The sequence below is a fragment of the Salmo salar genome, chromosome 05 (genome assembly GCF_965601325.2).
Source record: "Salmo salar chromosome 05, fSalSal1, whole genome shotgun sequence".
NCBI classification, from domain to species: Eukaryota; Metazoa; Chordata; class Actinopteri; order Salmoniformes; family Salmonidae; genus Salmo; species Salmo salar.
Genome location: NC_138295.1, coordinates 91,662,263 through 91,684,393, shown reverse-complemented (window position 1 = coordinate 91,684,393; position 22,131 = coordinate 91,662,263). Strand labels below are relative to the sequence as shown.

The 22,131-nt window shown below is 44.9% G+C and overlaps 2 protein-coding genes across 5 annotated transcripts in view; both read right to left on the bottom strand.

Moving 5' to 3' along the window:
- Positions 1–4,246, bottom strand: part of cdkal (CDK5 regulatory subunit-associated protein 1-like 1) — an 839,461-nt gene extending 835,215 nt beyond the window's left edge. Inside the window, exons 1-3 of one of the 4 annotated variants that reach the window (XM_082974903.1) lie at positions 4,129–4,246; positions 2,721–2,887; positions 1,845–1,957 (exon numbers count right to left, since the gene is read on the bottom strand). In XM_082974903.1, the coding sequence (XP_082831029.1) occupies positions 1,845–1,957; positions 2,721–2,887; positions 4,129–4,134 (286 nt within the window). In that variant the 5' untranslated portion in view covers positions 4,135–4,246. 4 annotated transcript variants of the gene reach the window in all.
- A 403-nt stretch (positions 4,247–4,649) lies between these two features.
- On the bottom strand, positions 4,650–17,723 carry LOC123743065 (transcription factor E2F3). The gene is made up of 7 exons (XM_082975977.1): positions 17,205–17,723; positions 15,215–15,329; positions 14,043–14,262; positions 13,720–13,878; positions 13,426–13,540; positions 8,926–9,067; positions 4,650–8,792 (listed from the first exon to the last, which is right to left on the bottom strand). Exons 1-7 carry the CDS (start codon positions 17,472–17,474, stop codon positions 8,485–8,487), a joined length of 1,329 nt encoding a protein of 442 aa, XP_082832103.1. The 5' UTR covers positions 17,475–17,723; the 3' UTR covers positions 4,650–8,484.
- Between the last annotated feature and the right edge of the window lie 4,408 nt (positions 17,724–22,131).

Genomic DNA, 22,131 nt, shown 5'->3' with positions numbered 1-22,131 from the left:
AGCTGCTCCACACAGACCCCCCCACAGCGTCTAGCTGCTCCACACAGACCCCCCCACAGCGTCTAGCTGCTCCACACAGACCCCCCCACAGCATCTAGCTGCTCCACACAGACCCCCCCACAGCGTCTAGCTGCTCCACCACACAGCCTGTTTAAGTGCTTTTCAAAGACTTACAAACGCACCAGCTAAGCATTAAACTACAGCCTACTACCAACCAGACTAAAGCCAAACAGGCAAATCAGCTCTTTATTATGTCTGCAGTAACAGGTTCCATTCCCTTCAGAACAGAACAAATGGTTATGGACTTTATCATGGAGCAAGACTGACACCTTGTGGTTAGTTGTGTAGACCTTGGTCCATTTGAGACAAACCGAAGCAGACCACTTCAGCACAAAACCCCCAAACCCATATAGGCCAGTAGGGAACAAAGATGGATCCACAGTGAGGCCAACAGACAGTCAGGACCAAGACAGGAGGATGCAGGACAAAGATGGATCCACAGTGAGGCCAACAGACAGTCAGGACCAAGACAGGAGGATGCAGGACAAAGATGGATCCACAGTGAGGCCAACAGACAGTCAGGACCAAGATGGAGGATGCAGGACAAAGATGGATCCACAGTGAGGCCAACAGACAGTCAGGACCAAGATGGAGGATGTGTAGTCCACAGTAGACAGCGCTGCCACTAAACCACTAGACACATTCACACCAATTTCACAGCTTGCCATTGGCCTGTTGACCTACCTGTAATCAACAACACCCTTCTACCCCATGACCACCCCGTGACCCTCATCCCCTAACCCTTCCACCCCGTGACCCCCATCACTAACCCTTCCACCTCATCCCCTAACCCTACCACCACAGGACCCCATCACCTACCCCTACACCCACAGGACCCCAACACCTAACCCTACCCCCACAGGACCCCAACACCTAACCCTACCACCCCAGGACCCCAACACCTAACCCTACCACCCTACCACCCCAACACCTAACCCTACCACCCCAGGACCCCATCACCTAACCCTACCACCCCAGGACCCCAACACCTAACCCTACCACCCCAGGACCCCAACACCTAACCCTACCACCCCAGGACCCCAACACCTAACCCTACCACCCCAGGACCCCATCACCTAACCCTACCACCCCAGGACCCCAACACCTAACCCTACCACCCCAGGACCCCATCACCTAACCCTACCACCCCAGGACCCCAACACCTAACCCTACCACCCCAGGACCCCAACACCTAACCCTACCACCCCAACACCTAACCCTACCACCCCAGGACCCCAACACCTAACCCTACCACCCCAGGACCCCAACACCTAACCCTACCACCCCAGGACCCCAACACCTAACCCTACCACCCCAGGACCCCAACACCTAACCTTACCACCCCAGGACCCCATCACCTAACCCTACCACCCAGGACCCCAACACCTAACCCTACCACCCAGGACCCCAACACCTAACCCTACCACCCCAGGACCCCCCAACACCTAACCCTACCACCCCAGGACCCCCCAACACCTAACCCTACCACCCCAGGACCCCCCAACACCTAACCCTACCACCCCAGGACCCCCATCACATAACCCTACCACCACAGGACCCCAACACCTAACCCTACCACCCCATCACCTAACCCTACCACCCCATCACCTAACCCTACCACCCCATCACCTAACCCTACCACCCCAGGACCCCCATCACCTAACCCTACCAGCCCATAACCAACGCTCCCCATCACCTCGTAGCCAACGCACCCATCACACTGGCCACATTACACTTGTTGTTGTTTTCGAGGCCAACTATTTGAACAGCCCAGTGGTTCCTACCTGTCATCTTGTATCCGCTCGCTGCCAGCTGTCCAGCCATGTATTCCCCGTCTGAGTTGTTGTGGGAGCAGCCCCAAGTTCTCATCCATATCTTCTGCATGCCAGGGATCACGCTACAGAGAGGAGGAGGTATCAATTACATACAATGAATGCTGGGCTCTTTCATACTATGGGAAGGGACTGTTGGCTTTTAGTACCCTTTTCAAACTGTTGCTATACTACAAAGAATATGTAGATAAGCAAGAAACACAATCTGAAGGGGAGAGGAAGAGTCATAGTCTCGAAGCTGATAATGAAATGAAGTAATTGGGGGGGGTCGATGAAGCTCGCAGCTTGCATTCTATAATGAACCACTATATGGCAGTGTTACTCTACAATTACATTGAAGTGGCCGAGAAGTACTGATTTGGTCCCTGGCTAGTGGCAACAGTAGGGCCACCTTCAACACGGCATGGTCATCTCGCTGACGCACGAGTTGAATGTCAACATTCTCTCTGTTTCTTTACGTCCTCTGTTCACCCCTCCTTCTGATTGGAGGTGGTTAGAGGGGAGGAAAGTGTTGAGGAGGACAGAGGTTGTGAGGAATGGAGGGAAACACTATTGAGAAAGAGCCATAAAATAGAGATAAGTAGTAGCAGCACAGAGATGTGAAGGAGCCATCCTCCCAGTTTGTGTAAGCATGCTTTAAAATGACTAGGACTGAACCCCGGGTTTCCTGCACGTCACAATACTGAGACAGCCCCCTGAACTACAGCCCCCTGAACTACAGCCTCAAGACATTAGCTCAGGAAGACAACTCAAGTCTTCAGCTCTCAGGCAAGGGTCACTCTTTATCAAAACAAGTGTGCATTGCCCACTGCATTGATTTAACCATACCTGTCTGCATGCAGCACCTCTGTAGTCTGCTGGGTGTTTCTCTTCCTGGCTCTGGGGATGATGCTCTTCCTGGCATACTGCCTCTCCTGTGGAGTCGGGTCGTCAGCTGACACCATGTCCTCAATGTCATCGATCAGGGAGTCACAAGTAGAAGACATAATGACGATCTGGTAGAAAAACACAAAATGTATTTCAAAATGTGTCAGTCCACAATGATACATTAACTTGACCATACAAAAGACTGAGTTAAAAGCCACATTGTGGACCTCTCAGAGTAGTGTAGTCAATGATAATACAGTATGTCTCATAGCTCGCTGTGTCCTGGGTCATCCACAGCCGAACCAGCCACACGCTGTTGTTGGACGGGAACCCAGTCCTCGGCCCGCCTGAGTCCAGCTAACTTCGTTACACAACTAGCTAGGCTACTTAGCTAAGATCAGCCTCAGCAGGGACGTTTCTAGTTATAGCTTCACTGGCTGTTTGACAACTTTAATATTAACCGTACAGATAAATAGTATGATTTCCAAAAGTGGTGTCAAAATAGTATGTCAAATAACTGCGACAGAAGCCTGGTCTAGCTAACAGTTAGCCAATGTTAGCTTTTATATTCAATAACTGGGCTTTGTAGCTACATTTAGGCATAATAATAACACAATATATACCGCACACAGCCCGTTTATACCTATATTGTGTCTTTAAAACGTGCCTTTCTGCCAGCGAACAGTAACAGAGCACAACGAGCCACGTGTTTCTGTTTTGGAATGGCACGTGCGTTCAAATCCGTGTTCCGGTTCCTCCGCTGTGTTTTATCCTGTTATTACTTCACTCGTTAACACGTCCTTAATAAACGTCTCAAACGGAAGACTAACTAAAAGCTGCTAGCTGGAAGCTTGTTGTTATGATCAGCACTGACACAAAGAGTGTCTATTATATTGACAAGAGAGTCGATTAACCGCTCTAACAATGGAAATACATGTCCGCAAAGATGGAAGTCAGGCAGGAAGAGGCTAGATCAGGCGGGACCATTCTAGCCAATCAGGGGGCAGATACCCGTGTTGACAGGCCATAGAGACAGACAACTCATCTTTGTATTTTGCGAATTGGGGCTGTCTCCATTTTAAAGTAGTCAATTTTCTTAATTGGCCGATTGCACCCAGCAATCTACTTTAAAACGGTGGAAGCCCTCAATGGCAATGTCCATGTTAAAATAGGTAATATACATCTATCTTGAAGACAGACAACTCAAATAGTCGTTTTTTTTCTAAGTTGCGGAATTGCCACGTGCGTCCTTATAAACCAGTGTATTACTAACAACCTACCCATTACAAAACGTATGTTCGATCAAATAAGCCTCACGTAGCAAATTAGCAATTAAATGTTTTGTAGACCAAATTCGACATTCACCGACCTCCATACAAAAACTCCTCACTTCGTGGGCTTATTTTTCGTGGGACGACTTTGGGTGGAGTAAAGCCTCTCGCTTTGCCTCTTTCTCTCTGTCTGGCATACTTGCTGGGCGCATTTTGATGACCACGTGGAACGATGGAAGGGAGTGAGGGACAAACTTCTTGCCTCGTGACAAGCGAAATCCGTTGTCGGTTACCTGAAATGACCCTAATCGCGGTTTATTTTTAGTACTCTTTCTGCACTTAATGGGGGGGCGTGCAGGGTGGGGGGCGTGCAGGGTAGGGATCTTCCCACCCAAAATGTAATGTTGCCCACCCAAATGATGCTCTAATCCAGCTAAAACTGTTTTTTTTTTTTTTTTGGGGGGGGGGGGGGGGTTTACAAGCAAGTCAGTTAAGAACAAATTCTTATTTACAATAACGAAATTGCAGGATATTAGCTGAGAAAACAACATGTCTACCCACCTAGAAATATAGTCTTAGAACCAATAATTAAATACATTTCCAGTGAAGTTACAACTGCCATATTTATATTGCTTTTATTCAAGTTTAGGTGAATGTCAAACTTCCAGAATATAAAACATTTCCTCAAATGGCACCAACCCAACAGGTTGGTTGTTCAGTTGCATTATATATTTATATATACACAATTTATATCAAAGCTTTCATATCGAACATACATGTTTTAAAAAGCCATGTTACAATAAAACTGAAAATTAAATCTGTATTTTCAAAATATTCACATAACATACTCTTCCATGCATTCATATAAAAAAAAAAAAGGATTTTTTTTTTTGAATAAGCAGTGTGTAATCTACGGTTACGTCTCAAACGGCATCCTATTCCTTATATAGTGTACTAGGGCTCTGGCACTACATAGGAAATACGGTGCCATTTGGGACGCATCCTATGTGTTATAATAAGCATGGAAAGACGGGCTTTCCTAATCACTTCAAATTGTTGAACATCGGAGAGGAATTTGTGACCAGATTCTGGTCAACAAGAGAGAATGGTTAGGCTGGTTAAACCCGACTGGATTCTGGTTGGTGAATGCAACGCAGCTTTCAATCTGGTTCAACCAGGCTATAAAATTGTAGGGAATTCCTTTTTCTATAAATTCTTATATAGAATGAAAATCTAATTAGTATAAGAAAAAAATTCAAGTTGAGTTTATAAATACATATTCACATTGATATAAATATGAAATTAAAGAACGAGAGGAAAATATTAACAAAATGTTCTGTGCACTTGGGGGAGATTCTTTCTACATTTTCCATTCCTTTTATAACCACAAAAGCATATTAGAGTCGCTAACAGTGGCAAAAATTGTAATCCCAAATGACATGGAGAAATGGGATAATTCAATGATGGCAACAATATTACTGTAATATTTAGTTCAGTAAATTGAAGAAATAAATTGAAATTCCAAATCTCCTCAATGCTTCTCAATGAGAAACACCATTGTAAGTGAATCCAACCCTGGTTACATGAACTCAAATGTGAAGAGTTCCATTTCATTACCATCACCAAGAAGGAACACACTCACTACGCAAAACCATTTACACACAACACACACATTACCTGGCTAAAACACACACACACTAATGGAAACCAAGCCCTTATATCAGAATATCGATTCATATATGCATTATTCTATCAACATAACACATCCACGTGCCTGCCTGACCATCAAGTTACCACGAAACCGTCCTAGATCTCTGAACTCAGATACAGCAGGTAAGCCAAACAGTCTGTCACCGTGACTACAGTTCTAGAAATCAGATCATCTGCTAACATGGCACCTAGCTGACTAACATAAAACCCACCAAAATAAACAAGCATCATTATAGTAATAAAACAGAGCCAGAGGTAGTCTACAGTACCTAGTGAGTGATCAAAATTGTACCTTCATCTATATATAAAAAATAAAATGGTTTCTAGACTTCAGGGCACCAACCCCCAGCTTATACCAACATCCAGTCAGCAAGGCAACAAGCATTCAATTATGATCTAGGGCTAATTTAGGACCATCCTGTCTCTTCTTCACTGTGACGTGAACAGAAATGATACAATGAAATCTAGGCCACCCCCCATCCCCCATCCCCCCCCCACTAGCAGAATGAACATACAAGTGAAATCATTTAGAGTTCTTTCAGCATTCAAATCAACCAAGTAGTCCACTTGTTCTGCTTGGTGAAACGTTCATTCCTTTTATTCTCCACACAAAAAGAAATGCTGATGTCAGTCAAAAACACACTTCCCTTTAAGACAGAGGGAGAAGTCCCACACCCGCTTGTTTTTGGAAAAAGATCATCTTTCCATTCATGAGCACGTGATTATATAATGGGGGGGTGGCTGTTCAAATATTCAGATGAGCACCGTAAGCAAGCGTAAAGTGCATCTACAATAGCATTGCTCGCTGACTAAAGGGTAAATCTGTAAGGGGTATACGGTATTACTGAATGTGCACCCAAGCTGACTAAAGGGTAAATCTGTAAGGGGTATACGGTATTACTGAATGTGCACCCAAGCTGACTAAAGGGTAAATCTGTAAGGGGTATACGGTATTACTGAATGTGCACCCAAGCTGACTAAAGGGTAAATCTGTAAGGGGTATACGGTATTACTGAATGTGCACCCAAGCTGACTAAAGGGTAAATCTGTAAGGGGTATACGGTATTACTGAATGTGCACCCAAGCTGACTAAAGGGTAAATCTGTAAGGGGTATATGGTATTACTGAATGTTTTGAGGCACAAAACAATTTAGGCAACAGGGATTTTAATCCAGGAAGGGGTTGAATATCTGTAAACAAGAAGCTTGTTCTGAACATCTAGCTACTTAGCTAGCAAGTTAGCAAACCAAATGCATAGCTAGAGCACTGAGCCGAGATCAATTCACACATCTTAGATTCCCTTATAGTCATACTTAACCTTTAGTTATACAGCACACAACCCCCCCCCCCCCAAAAGAAAACTAATAAAATCATATGGATACTCCTAAACCCCCCAGTATACGATATAGCGCCCAAGTCTAATCCGCACAGAGCCAGACTCTCTAAGATCATTTGAGGTATTCCTTCAGAGCAATAACAAAACGTTGCTTTTTAACTTTGTTGTTCTTGGAAATATCCATTGAAATCGATACAGACTGGGACAGGACAACTTGGGTTTCCAATTAAACCATGACTTGTTGAGTTGAATTTGCCGACGTTAGTAAACACAATATTTGCCCGAAGCAAAAAAGCTAAATATGACTTGTCAGTCATTAGACGGTTAAGATGAATGTCAGTTAAGTAGGAGATAATATCAAGTCCCAATCAATACTAAGCGGTCAACTTGTACTTTATGATACAGTACCTCCCCAATAAGTGTTGCTCTAAAGTATTTCCTAAAAGTTTCAAAGACAAACTCAATGATTTTTTTTGTTGTTGGCGCAAAACCATCATCACACCGTCACTGCCATATTCTATGTACGATGACAAAAGCATAGAACTCATCGGCACAAACATAGATTCCTTGATCAGCGTAGGGTGAAGCTGGCCACCTGACAAGGCAGAGAAACATCCACAGGAACACATGAGCAACCGTCTAAAACACACAGCCCGTTATGGAGGGGTCCGACTAGCGCCAGGCTGGATAAAGGCAGCTCTCAGTAATCAGGAAGGTCTGACAAGTGAGAGGAGAGTTGGTCAGGGTCGTTTTCATTAGGCCACAGCGTAGCAAAACCTTTTGCAACTGAAAATGAAAACTCTGTTTCACTTTCAATGACTTTATCCATTTTTGTTCCTACTGAACACGACCCAGTTTTAAGGCAGTCTACAGTGCCTCGACAAACAGGCAGGCACAGGGAGAGAAAGACGCCAGGTGGGGGGGATCTTTCACCCACCTGGCCCAGTGTACTGCCACGACAAACAGGCAGGCACAGGGAGAGAAAGAAAGAGATCTTTTATCCAGCATGCCCCGTGTACCTAATCCTCTTTAAACAGAGGGATAGGGCTGCCAAGGAGCTCTCCGTATGGTGCAGTCTCTCTCTACCGGCTGATCCCTCTCTGCTCCTCCATGACAGTTACATATGAACACACCAGACGTTTCCCCGTCTCTCCTGGTACATGTGAACACAGAAGAGACAAGTGTCCCCTGTCTTCCTCTATTCAGTAATAAGGAGGGGGGGGACAAGACATCCGTCTTCCACCCCTCCCTCTTACATAGAGGGACACATGAGTTCTTCCACCCCTCCCTCTTACATAGAGGGACACATGAGTTCTTCCACCCCTCCCTCTTACATAGAGGGACACATGAGTTCTTCCACCCCTCCCTCTTACATAGAGGGACACATGAGTTCTTCCACCCCTCCCTCTTACATAGAGGGACACATGAGTTCTTCCAGGGGCAGCTTGTCAAAGTCGTAGGTGTCGAACAGATCGCTGATTCCCTCATTGTCGTCTAAGCTCAGCATGTAGTCCTCGTTGAGGAGAGGGGGGGACAGGTTGACGAAGGGCCCGGCCCCGTGGCCCTCCAGGAGCCCAGACAGGGAGGAGGGGATCTGGTCCTCTGTTTGCAGCAGCAGGCTGGTGAAAGGAGAGGTGATGGGGGACAGGTTGGTCACCATCACTGCAGGGGGAGCTGGAGCGACATAGTCCTTACTGCTGCCGCCTGTTGCACTCTCTGTGTGGGAAAGGAGACAGGATGTGAGAGACTACAAATAAAACACAAAATGTTGATTGATGGATGCAAGGAAATTTGATCAGGCCTAAAATAATCATTCTAAAGAGTGTGCACATTCTGACGGGAAAGGTACCTGCTGACACTTTGAGGAAAGGTGAGGAGTTTCCTTGGACATCCGGGCTGCCGTTCTTCACAGGACTACTGGCGTTGTTCTCCTCCGGACAGAGGAACACCTCAATAGGCCCCTTGGTGCTGGTGAGGAGGACAGACAGGCCCTGGTAAACAAACAAGATCCACTGATTAGGTATAGAACAGTTATGTCTCAACCTCAGTGACACGGACCCAAACTGCCCAGCTAACAAACGTTCTCGCAACTTTAGAGAACATTCCCTTGAAGAGTGTATTAGGTCATTACCTAATGTTTTCATAGGAATGTTGCAGCGACGTGCAAGTGCTGTTTCCAAGGAACATTCATGGCAACCATGTTCTGTGTATGTTTGGTGGGACGTTGATGGAATATTCTCCTACCCCACAGAGAACTGGACACAAGAACGTTCTAGCAACGTTCCCATGAAACACGTCTAGAACATTAATATTGAAAAGTCTGGAGAACATGTAACTACGGTTCAGGGTAAGTTATGTTTGATATTAAGGGAATGTTCCCCAAACTAATGCTCCTAACTCCAATGCTAAATAGCAAAAACCTGCGAACCTAACATGCATAGAATGTTCCCTTAACTTATGGAACACTGGACACCCAAACATCTGGGGAACATGGACAGGTAGCATTACAAAAACGTTCTCTCATCCTAGAATTGTTAGCTGGGTGGTTACTAGGACGTCACTGACTAGTAACTAATAGCTGCCTGACACCTACAGTATTAGTCAATTCTAAACTCAGCAAAAAAAGAAAGAAACGTCCGTTTTCAGGATAATTTCAAAGATAATTCGTAAAATAACTTCACAGATCTTCATTGTAAAGGGTTTAAACACCGTTACCCATGCTTGTTCAATGAACCATAAACAATTCATGAACATGCACATGTGGAACGGTCATTAAGACACTAACAGCTTACAGACGGTAGGCAATTAAGGTCACAGTTATGAAAACTTAGGACACTAAAGAGGCCTTTCTACTGACTCTGAAAAACACCAAAAGAAAGATGCCCAGGGTCTCTGCTCATCTGCGTGAACGTGCCTTAGGCATGTTGCAAGGAGGCATGAGGACTGCAGATGTGGCCAGGGCAATAAATTGCAATGTCCGTACTGTGAGACGCCTAAGACAGGGAGACAGGACGGACAGCTGATCGTCCTCGCCGTGGCAGATCACATGTAACAACACCTGCACAGGATCGGTACATCCGAACATCACACCTGCGGGACAGGTACAGGATGGCAACAACAACTGCCCGAGTTACACCAGGAACGCACAATCCCTCCATCAGTATTCAGATGGTCCTCAATAGGCTGAGAGAGGCTGGACTGAGGGCTTGATGGCCTGTTGTAAGGCAGGTCCTTTTTTCAAAATTTTATTTCACCTTTATTTAACCAGGCAGGCTAGTTGAGAACAAGTTCTCATTTGCAACTGTGACCTGGCCAAGATAAAGCAAAGCAATTCGACACATACAACAGAGTTACACATGGAGTAAACAAAACATAGTCAATAATACAGTAGAACAAAAGAAAACAAAAAGTCTATATACAGTGAGTCCAAATGAGGTAAGATAAGGCAATAAATAGGCCATGGTGGCGAAGTAATTACAATATAGCAATTAAACAATGGAATGGTAGATATGCAGAAGATGAATGTGCAAGTAGAGATACCGGGGTGCAAAGGAGAAAGATAAATAAATAGAGTATGGGGATGAGGTAGGTAGATAGACTGTTTACAGATGGGCTATGTACAGGTGCAGTGATCTGTGAGCTGCTCTGACAGCTGGTGCTTAAAGCTAGTGAGGGAGATATGAGTCTCCAGCTTCAGAGATTTTTGCAGTTCATTCCAGTCATTAGCAGCAGAGAACTGGAAGGAAAGGCAGCCAAAGGAGGAATTGGCTTTGGGGGTGACCAGTGAGATATACCTGCTGGAGCGCGTGTTACGAGTGGGTGCTGCTATGGTGACCAGTGAGCTGAGATAAGGCGGGGCTTTACCTAGCAGAGACTTGTAGATGACCTGGAGCCAGTAGGTTTGGCGACGAGTATGAAGCGAGGGCCAGCCAACGAGAGCGTACAGGTCGCAGTGGTGGGTAGTATATGGGGCTTTGGGGACAAAACTGATGGCACTGTGATAGACTGCATCCAGTTTGTTGAGTAGAGTGTTGGAGGCTATTTTGTAAATGACATCGCCGAAGTCGAGGATCGGTAGGATGGTCAGTTTTACGAGGGTATGTTTGGCAACATGAGTGAAAGATGCTTTGTTGCGAAATAAGAAGCCGATTCTAGATTTAATTTTGGATTGGAGATGCTTAATGTGAGTCTGGAAGGAGAGCTTACAGTCTAACCAGACACCTAGGTATTTGTAGTTGTCCACATATTCTAAGTCAGAACCGTCCAGAGTAGTGATGCTGGATGGGCGGGCAGGTGCAGGCAGTGATCGATTGAAGAGCATGCATTTAGTTTTACCTGCGTTTAAGAGCAGTTGGAGGTCACGGAAGGAGAGTTGTATGGCATTGAAGCTCATCTGGAGGTTAGTTAACACAGTGTCCAAAGAAGGGCCAGAAGTATACAGAATGGTGTCGTCTGCGTAGAGGTGGATCAGAGAATCACCAGCAGCAAGAGCAACATCATTGATGTACACAGAGAAGAGAGTCGGCCCAAGAATTGAACCCTGTGGCACACCCATAGAGACTGCCAGAGGTCCGGACAACAGGCCCTCCGATTTGACACACTGAACTCTATTAGAGAAGTAGTTGGTAAACCAGGCGAGGCAATCATTTGAGAAACCAAGGTTGTTGAGTCTGCCGATAAGAATGTGGTCATTGACACAGTCGAAAGCCTTGGCCAGGTCAATGAATACGGCTGCACAGTAATGTCTCTTATCGATGGCGGTTATGATGTCGTTTAGGACCTTGAGCGTGGCTGAGGTGCACCCATGACCAGCTCTGAAACCAGATTGCATAGCGGAGAAGGTACGGTGGGATTCTAAATAGTCGGTAATCTATTAACTTGGCTTTGGAAGACCTTAGAAAGACAGGGTAGGATAGATATAGGTCTGTAGCAGTTTGGGTCTAGAGTGTCTCCCCCTTTGAAGAGGGGGATAACCGTGGCAGCTTTCCAATCTTTGGGAATCTCAGACGATACGAAAGAGGTTGAACAGGCTAGTCATGGGGGTTGCAACAATTTCGGCAGATAATTTTAGAAAGAGGGTACAGATTGTCTAGCCCGGCTGATTTGTATGGGTCCAAATTTTGTCCTCACCAGACATCACCGGCAACAACGTCGCCTATGGGCACAAACCCACGGTCGCTGGACCAGACAGGACTGGCAAAAAGTGCTCTTCACTGACGAGTCGCGGTTTTGTCTCACCAGGGATGATGTTGGATTCACGTTTATTGTTGAAGGAATGAGCATTAAACCGAGGCCTGTACTCTGGAGAGGGGTCGATTTGGAGGTGTAGGGTCAGCATGGTCTGTAGGGTCAGCAGGCAATCTCAACTGTGCGTTACGGGGAAGACATCCTCCTCCCTCATGTGGTACCCTCCTGCAGGCTCATCCTGACATGACCCTCCAGCATGACAATGCCACCAGCCATACTGCTCGTTCTGTGCGTGATTTGCTGCAAGACAGGAATGTCAGGTTTCTGCCATGGCCAGCGAAGAGCCCAGATCTCATTCCTATTGAGCACGTCTGGGACCTGTTGGATCGGAGGGTGAGGGCTAGGGCCATTCCCCCCAGAAATGTCCGGGAACTTGTAGGTGCCTTGGTGGAAGAGTGGGGTAACATCTCACAGCAAGAACTGGCAAATCTGGTGCAGTTCATGAGGAGGAGATGCACTGCAGTACTTAATGCAGCTGGTGACCACACCAGATACTGACTTACTTTTGATTTCGACCCCCCCTTTGTTCAGGGACACATTATTCAATTTCTGTTAGTCACATGTCTGTGGAACTTGTTCAGTTTATGTCTCAGTTGTTGCATCTTGTTTTGTTCATAGAAACATTTACACATGTTAAGTTTCTGAAAATAAACGCAGTTGACAGTGAGAGGACGTTTCTTTTTTTGCTGAGTTTAGTTCCAACGAGATGTCCTTAAAAAAAGTTTGTTTTAAAATGGAAGCTGTTCTCCAAGGGGGGAAAACCATAACTTTCCTATCCCTTGTATAAACACTGCAGTGGACAGACATGAGCATGGTGCATTGATTAGGTATTGATTCAATTGGTAGACTAGTGATTCTCAAACTCAAGTACATGGACTGGTCTGCACTGGTACCTGGGATATTGTTGACCGGTACCTCGTCAGACACTGATTGGGAGATTGTAGTGTAAGCGGTCATCCAACATGGTTAGTTTTAGGTGTTAGTTGACATTGAAAGAGAAGAACCATAACTGCATGTACCTTGTACACAAACATGTTGTAGAAAGTACACTAGACTAACGAAGAGGACAGTCTCCGGTCCTATTGATTAACAGTCTGATTACCTCCTGAGGGTCTGGCACCTCCAACTTGGTCTCAGAGGGAGCTTTCACCACGATGACCGTCTGGTCCTTCAGGTTGCGCAGCTGACGGATGTCTTGGTATGTCACATACGCAAACGTGGACCAGGAGGGTTAAAGAAAACTAAAACGCTGTGTTTGGGGGAAAAAGTCACATATTGACCAGCTTTGAGCAGTGACCAGTTATAACGGCTTCATAGTATCCTACGAAGAGAGGCTGGTTCTTCTTGCTTTCCTGTTAGAACAGTGTGGTTAACAGTGTGTGTATAATAAGGATATTTGTGGCTGTGCGAGGCCTCTGTCATCTGTTGGACATCCAGGGTACAGCTCTGGATCAGCTCGTCCAGTCTCCTCTCCTCCTGACCCAGGTCAGACAGCTCACTGCTCAGACTCTGGCTGCTGGTCAACATACCCCCATCCTCCGACAGGTTACAGCCCCTGGGGGGGGAGAGAGAGAGAGTGGGGAGGGTTTAACACAGGACACAAGCCTGAAAACTATTTTCATTACCTCATGCAGTTAGATTAAGTCAGTGGTGATGTCTAGTGATTGTCCCTAAGGGGATAAAGTTGTCTGAATCAAATTGTTCTTGTGAGACACTTACATCCACTGTATGTTGTTCTTAGACTTCTTCTTGATGAGGTGCACCCCCTCCAGAACGTTGGTGATGTCATAGAGGCGTCTCTTCTGCACCTTGAGAACCTCTGCAGCCTGATTGAGGTCGATGACGCCGTCAGACGACTGGCCCAGCAGCTCAACAAACTTCTTCGTTAGCAGACCCAACGACGTGTCGTAGCGCGTCTTCTCTGCCGGTGACTTTGGAGCTACAGGAAGACGGATGGGAGAGATCCAGTTTAGTACCATGTTCAAAGTTGGATGGCAGAGAGAGAGAGAGATCCAGTTTAGTACTATGTTCAAAGTTGGATGGCAGAGAGAGAGAGAGAGAGAGATCCAGTTTAGTATTATGTTCAAACTTGGATGGCAGAGAGAGATCCAGTTTACTACTATGTTCAAAGTTGGATGGGAGAGAGTGTTTTATTAAAAATACATAACATTACAAGTTAGTCTTATCACTGCAGTGAGCAACTAAGCATCTTTACAGAGTGAGGGGATTCTATTAAAACCCCGGGTCAGCGTTGATTACATTCGTTTTGGAACCAGGCTGCTTCCCAGGCGTCCGGTCTGGTGCAGCCTTTTGGTCGACGGCAAAGTCGGCTTTTTTTCTCTCTCTTTTTTTGAAAGAGTGTGGAATAATGAGTAGGATTGTGTTTTCACATACAAAAAGTATTTCTTTAGATAAAAGGGATTAATCTGCCTTCTCACTGAAAACTTGTTTGAAAATTCCAACATATATTTTATGGAAAATAGTTGTATGTTTCTGAACGATGCATTATGCTGCCTTGTTGACAACGTGCCCGAGCAGCGCAGATTACTGTTCCATTTCAGAAGGGCACTCCTCCATCTCCGCTTTTACCCGTTCACATCATGGGCCATAGCCCAGTACACCTTATCCAACTTCCACATTGATCATGTTTAGCAGGGTGCCCAAACATCCTCCTGGACAGGTACAATCCTGCAGGATTTCACCCCAAATCAAGCACACCGGACTACCGATTAGCTGCTCAACAGAACCAATTAGTGAAATCAGGAGTTATTACAGATTTGGACCATCGAGCACAACCTAGCATACCCTGGAGGACCACTTTATAGGAATGATGGGCTTTATAACACAGTCATAGAATCCTCACTTGCCTATCTGCTCTGGCCCAGTCTTACTTTTGGGGCTCTTGAGCCCTGGCCCGGAGGCTCCTCCAGCCTTTCCCCTGGGGGTCCTGGCTCCTTCGATGGGGTACTGGTGGTCCGACTCATCCAACGCCAACCTCCGCTTGGCCTGCAGAAGGTAAACACCTCAGTCAGATCACTTCTCACAAAACAGATAAAATATGTTCTTCAGTATCATTCCGGCATTACTGTGTGACAGGCTTTATAAATTCAAACCTACTCTGCAGAATAGTTTCTACACCTTGAAATGGTATAATAATTTTAACATTGGCAATAGAAAAGAAAGCATTTTACTTCATTTATAAAATATGCTTGTTTTGTACACTGAGAATGCTCCATTAGCGCCACGTCCCATCGAGGAACAGAAGTGGGTTTGTCAGTGTACAACAGCTGTGCCTCAATCATTTGAAGACACGACTTACAAATACATTAGTCGTTTAGCAGACGCGCTTCTAAAGAGCAACTTACAGTTTGTGCATTCATCTTTAAAAAGGTATCTTGGTGAGAACCACATCATATTCATAAAGATTAGTTCTATATTGTGGAAGATAAATCAACCAAAAGGCCCTCAACGCCATAAGACCATGACCTGAAGATGACTCAGTGTCAGTTGAGATGTCGGCCATTTTGTCCAACATGGCATGAGTGCTACTTTATTTACACATCACAGGCCTGAGAAAGAGTGATGAAAACAGGAATGCTGAGCATCTTGCCATGGGTGTTTCATATGTAGAGCAAAGCATATCGAGTCAGTCGGGTCAATGCGGACATTAGCGTGTCTAGTGGGTCAAAACTAAAATATGAGGGAAAACATGAGGCCAGTCATTCATGAGGTACAGTGGACAAAATATAGAACACCAACCTAGGGCTGTTTGAGAAAATGAACTTCTTCATAATATCAGATGGCTCTGACAGGCATTTTCATGAAGTTAGAGATGGAACAAATAAAGTCCTTGCTGCTGGGACAGTTGATAAATATTAAATATGGCTGCCATCTTTGCACACCCCAAACCAATGCCCCAGTCAACCCTCCCTCCCCCCACCCACCTAATTTATCTTCCTCTGTGAGCAAATGGGGATCCTGAACTAGTCATGTCTGTAGACTAGTGTCAAAGAGGGTACAGTAGCACGTCTGCTATTGTGCTGTGGCTTTTTCATACATGGCCAGAAATTAATCTATATCAGCAGGTCTATATGGAATGCATTTCCGCAATTTAATGGTTAAAAACACAGGAAGCACGCGAACTTACGAGCTATTATAACAATGTAGCTAGTTAGCAGCTATAACGATATTCAATATGACGCGGAAAACTAAAGACAAGACTATTGCTCTTCTGTTGCTCGACTAAGACTGTTGGCCTGTGTTTGTAGTTAGCTGGCTAGCTTGCAGGCTACCTACCGAGCGAGCCAGTCAACCCGCTTTCCAATTCCCTTCCCCCCCAAGTCCAAAACACTAACAGGGCCTAGCCACTCATTTCTGACAAGTAATTATTGTACAGCTAGCCTAGCAAGCTGAAGCACGACTGTGTGTGTCAAACATGCACGGAACCTTGCAAGGCTAGAGCTGCTCTTGAACCCTACACTAAACCCCAATATTCTCTCAACTTGACTAACGGATGACAAATTGTTTCGGTATTGGCTGTTGACCTTTTACGATACGGGTCTGACCCCTTCCTTACCAATTGATAATACATGGCAGGCATATTTTATTAGCTAGCCAACAGGCTACCCAAACTAAATGACAGATTTATATATAGTTTCCCCTGTAAAAGTAACGGTGTAGCTAACTACGGCTTGAACAAAAATAACTGCTCTCAGACTAGTGTAAAACCCAACTACTGAGCGAACCTCGAGTCTGTTGGGTGACTCAAGGAGAGCGACAGAACTAGCTAACGTTAGCTCGCTAGGCTACCAACGTACCAAGCAGTTTCTCGTTCATTTCATTTCACTGCAATACAACAGAAAATGACATTAGCAAGTTTACCGGTGGACGTCCTAATGTAGGTCGTTGTCCGGCTCCGTTTGTTGCTCCGTTTGGAGTGGAATATATACTGCCAGCTGGAGGTTCGGACAAACAGACATTTGAAGTCTGTGTAATGCAAGGCGGTGGAGTTATAATTTGTATATAAGTGGCAGTTGTAAAATGAGGGGTTAACCGGTCGGACAATGCTGTCAATACCGCATTTTTATCTAAAGAGCCTCCAACCCCTGCTATTATTACTTTATCCGGGGCTGATGAGATCCCTCTTCTCATCTTTGTGGGCTCGGGTACCCTTTGTCCCTTTAGTTTAAAGCCCCTTTTCAGCTAATCCACCGCGACAAATTCAAAAATATTGATATGAACGAGTAGATTATGATCTTATTTGCCGATATATGTATGTTTAAAAGTATATTGAGAGCACATTTAGGCAGATGCAATGGATTAGAAACTAGCGCGAGTCTCAGCCCTGCCAGCTCAAAAATGGCTCCAGGAAGCTGACAATGAATGAAGGGATACCGTTTACGCGCGAAGGAACCCTCCCGCGAAACTCAGATTTCCCGGGAAATTTTCAAACAATATTTGCATATGTGACACGATTGGTTACACTAAGTCATAACTCCACCTATTTTATGTACGTTTCCTAGTTTATTGACCAATGACAGTATAGAAGATAAGACAGCACGCGTTCATTGGACAGTTGAAGCTGGACACGTCAGACGCAACCAACGTGTCCATATAATGTTAGCGAAAAAAATAATCAAACTGGTTGAATTTTTCATACGATGTAAACTAAACTGACTTTTATAAGCCATGCAGAATTTTGTAGAATTATTTTTATTATTATTGTTATTATTAATATTTTAGATGGGTTTAGTACTTGGTGAGTTTATGGCAGCTAAAGCTAGTATGCCATTCACTAATGCTGGTGCATTTACTAGAATCGTTCAACAAACTGCTGCTGCTACTTTCATTGCCTTTTAGACATGCATACAATCATGTTCTCGCCCACTCCATTTCTGTCCTTGTCAAGCCAAACATGGCGATAGGTTACAATGAGTTTGCAATACATAATAACACAGACTGGCACTCAGGCTTAATGATAGGATTTTTGCTAGAATGTTGGTCTGTTGACTATTGCTGTGCACAAAAGCCAAGGGAATTTCCCCATGCTTTACAGCACATCAATGCTTTAACCCCAGGACTGTGTCACATCTAAACTTTTTATTGCTTTACAGCACATCCAATGCTTTAACCCCATGGAGTGTCTGACCCCCCCACATCTAAACGAATTATTGATAGCACATGAAACTTCTGTATTTACAGAATGAGGGGATTCTGTATTATCATGTCCCAGTGATGGTGTAAAATAATAAATTAACTTTAGTCATTTTGAAATGTAGTGCACTGCCTTCACTTTACAGCAGGGGGTGCCCTTCACTAAATCAGAATAGTAAAGCCATTTATAATATATATATTTTAAATGTAACCTTTATTTAATACAGTAGAACAAAAGAAAACAAAAAGTCTATATACAGTGAGTGCAAATGAGGTACGTTAAGGCAATAAATAGGCCATGGTGGCGAAGTAATTACAATATAGCAATGAAACACTGGATGGTAGCTGTGCAGAAGATGAATGTGCAAGTAGAGATACTGGGGTGCAAAGGAGCAAGATAAGTAAATACAGTATGGGGAGGAGGTAGGTAGATAGATGGGCTATTTACAGATGAGCTATGTACAGGTGCAGTGATCTGTGAGCTGCTCTGACAGCTGGTGCTTAAAGCTAGTGAGGGAGATATGAGTCTCCAGCTTCAGAGATTTTTGTAGTTCGTTCCAGTCATTGGCAGCAGAGAACTGGAAGGAGAGACGACCAAAGGAGGAATTGGCTTTGGGGGTGACCAGAGAGATATACCTGCTGGAGCGCGTGCTACGAGTGGGTGCTGCTATGGTGACCAGTGAGCTGAGATAAGGCGGGGCTTTACCTAGCAGAGACTTGTAGATAACCTGTAGCCAGTGGGTTTGGCGACGAGTATGAAGCGAGGGCCAGCCAACGAGAGCATACAGGTCGCAATGGTGGGTAGTGTATGGGGCTTTGGTGACAAAACGGATGGCACTGTGATAGACTGCATCCAATTTGTTGAGTAGAGTGTTGGAGGCTATTTTATAGATGACACCGAAGTCGAGGATCGGTAGGATGGTCAGTTTTACGAGGGTATGTTTGGCAGCATGAGTGAAGGATGCTTTGTTGCGATATAGGAAGCCGATTCTAGATTTAATTTTGGATTGGAGATGCTTAATGTAAGTCTGGAAGGAGAGTTTACAGTCTAACCTGACACCCAGGTATTTGTAGTTGTCCATGTATTCTAAGTAAGAACCGTCCAGAGTAGTGATGCTGGACGGGCGAGCAGGTGCGGGCAGTGATTGATTGAAGAGCATGTATTTAGTTTTACTTGTATTTAGGAGCAGTTGGAGGCCACGGAAGGAGAGTTGTATGGCATTGAAGCTCATCTGGAGGTTAGTTAACACAGTGTCCAAAGAAGGGCCAGAAGTATACAGAATGGTGTCGTCTGCGTAGAGGTGGATCAGAGAATCACCAGCAGCAAGAGCAACATCATTGATGTATACAGAGAAGAAAGTCGGCCCAAGAATTGAACCCTGTGGAGACTACCAGAGACTGCCAGAGGTCCGGACAACAGGCCCTCCGATTTGACAAACTGTACTCTGTCTGAGAAGTAGTTGGTAAACCAGGCGAGGCAATCATTTGAGAAACCAAGGCTGTCGAGTCTGCCGATAAGAATACGGTGATTGACAGAGTCGAAAGCCTTGGCCAGGTCGATGAATACGGCTGCACAGTAAGGTCTCTTATCGATGGCGGTTATGATGTCGTTTAGGACCTTGAGCGTGGCTGAGGTGCACCCATGACCAGCTCTGAAACCAGATTGCATAGCGGAGAAGGTGCGGTGGGATTCAAAATGGTCGGTAATCTGTTTGTTAACTTGGCTTTCGAAGACCTTAGAAAGACAGGGTAGGATAGATATAGGTCTGTAGCAGTTTGGGTCAAGAGTGTTCCCCCCTTTGAAGAGGGGGATAACCGCGGCAGCTTTCCAATCTTTGGGAATCTCAGACGATACGAAAGAGAGGTTGAACAGGCTAGTAATAGGGGTTGCAACAATTTCGGCAGATAATTTTAGAAAGAGAGGGTCCAGATTGTCTAGCCCGGCTGATTTGTATGGGTCCAGATTTTGCAGCTCTTTCAGAACATCAGCTATCTGGATTTGGGTGAAGGAGAAATGGTGGGGGCTTTGGCGGGTTGCTGTGAAGGGTGCCGTAGAGAAATGCTTATTGAAATTCTCAATTATAGTGGATTTATCGGTGGTGACAGTGTTTCCTAGCTTCAGAGCAGTGGGCAGCTGGGAGGAGGTGCTCTTATTCTCCATGGACTTTAGTGTACCAGAACCTTTTTGAGTTACAGTACTACAGGATGCAAATTTCTGTTTGAAAAGGCTAGTCTTAGCTTTTCTAACTGCCTGTGTATATTGGTTTCTAACTTCCCTGAAAAGTTGCATATCACGGGGGCTATTCGATGCTAATGCAGAACACCACAGGATGTTTTTGTGCTGGTCAAGGGAAGACAGGTCTGGAGTGAACCAAGGACTATATCTATTCCTAGTTCTACATTTTGAGTGGGGCATGCTTAAGATGGTGAGGAAGGCACTTGTAAAGAATAGCCAGGCGTCATCTACTGACGGGATGAGGTCAATGTCATTCCAGGATACCCCGGCCAGGTCGATTAGAAAGGCTTGCTCGCTGAAATGTTTCAGGGAGCGTTTGACAGTGATGAGTGGAGGTCGTTTGGTCGCAGACCCATTACGGATGCAGGCAATGAGGCAGTGATTGCTGAGATCTTGATTGAAAACAGCAGAGGTGTATTTGGAGGGCGAGTTAGTTAGGATGGCATCTACGAGGGTGCTCTTGTTTACGGATTTGGGGTTGTACCTGGTAGGTTCATTGATCATTTGTGTGAGATTGAGGGCATCAAGCTTAGATTGTAGGATGGCCGGGGTGTTACAGTTTCTCGATTGTTTATACACATTTTCTGAAAGCATGCCTCATATTCTCAGAACTCTACACACAAATCAAAAAACACAATAGGCAAAACCCCTCAATTCTTCAGCGAAATGAAACGTTACATTCAAAACAATGTTATTTCTTATCAAAATGGTATTTTCTTTTCAAATGACACACAAACCATCATATGAATAGACTTAAGAACCAGTTGAATACTGGTTCATTATAATGATCATCATCATAATGACTTAGGCATTTTTTGGTTCAGTGTTGCCATTACTACATAAGTGTGTAAAATATTTGAGAATATTGTTTTTATACTCAGAACATACAAATACACAGTAACAAATATATTTTATTTTTCCCACAAAAACAATGTACACAGTGTACATCCCATTCCAAACCAACACAAAGTTGCACATACAGTGGTCTACATACAAAACAGAAGAATTTAATGTATACAGTTACAGTAAAAAAAAAGACAAAATAAAATAAACTATGCTGCATCCTCTCTTCTGTTGCGGTCTGGCCACATCACCTCATCCACATCACAAGCAATGTTTTCCCTGGCCAAGCAGCGGGGGAAATATCGCCTAGCATGGCGATTCCAGCCATGAAAAGCATCAGCTGCTATATCTCCACATGCGTCTTCCATAGCTTGGAGAAGAGGTATACGCGTTTGTGGATTTCGGTCATACACTTTCCATCTCCAGGCAGAAAACAATTCCTCAATAGGATTGAGGAATGGAGAATATGGAGGGAGATAAACAACTACAAAGCGTGGCTGGGCAGTGAACCAGTTACGAACCAGAGCAGCCCTGTGGAAACTTACCTTGTCCCAAATGACAACGTACCTGAGCTGC

Coding starts and splice junctions, on each gene's coding strand:
- LOC123743065 (XM_082975977.1), bottom strand. CDS start 17,474: ATGAGAAGAGGGATCTCATCAGCCCCGGATAAAGTAATAATAGCAGGG. Junction 15,330..17,204: donor CTACATTAGGACGTCCACCG/GTAAACTTGCTA, acceptor TACCTTCTGCAG/GCCAAGCGGAGGTTGGCGTT. Junction 8,793..8,925: donor TTTCCTCAAAGTGTCAGCAG/GTACCTTTCCCG, acceptor TTTCCCACACAG/AGAGTGCAACAGGCGGCAGC.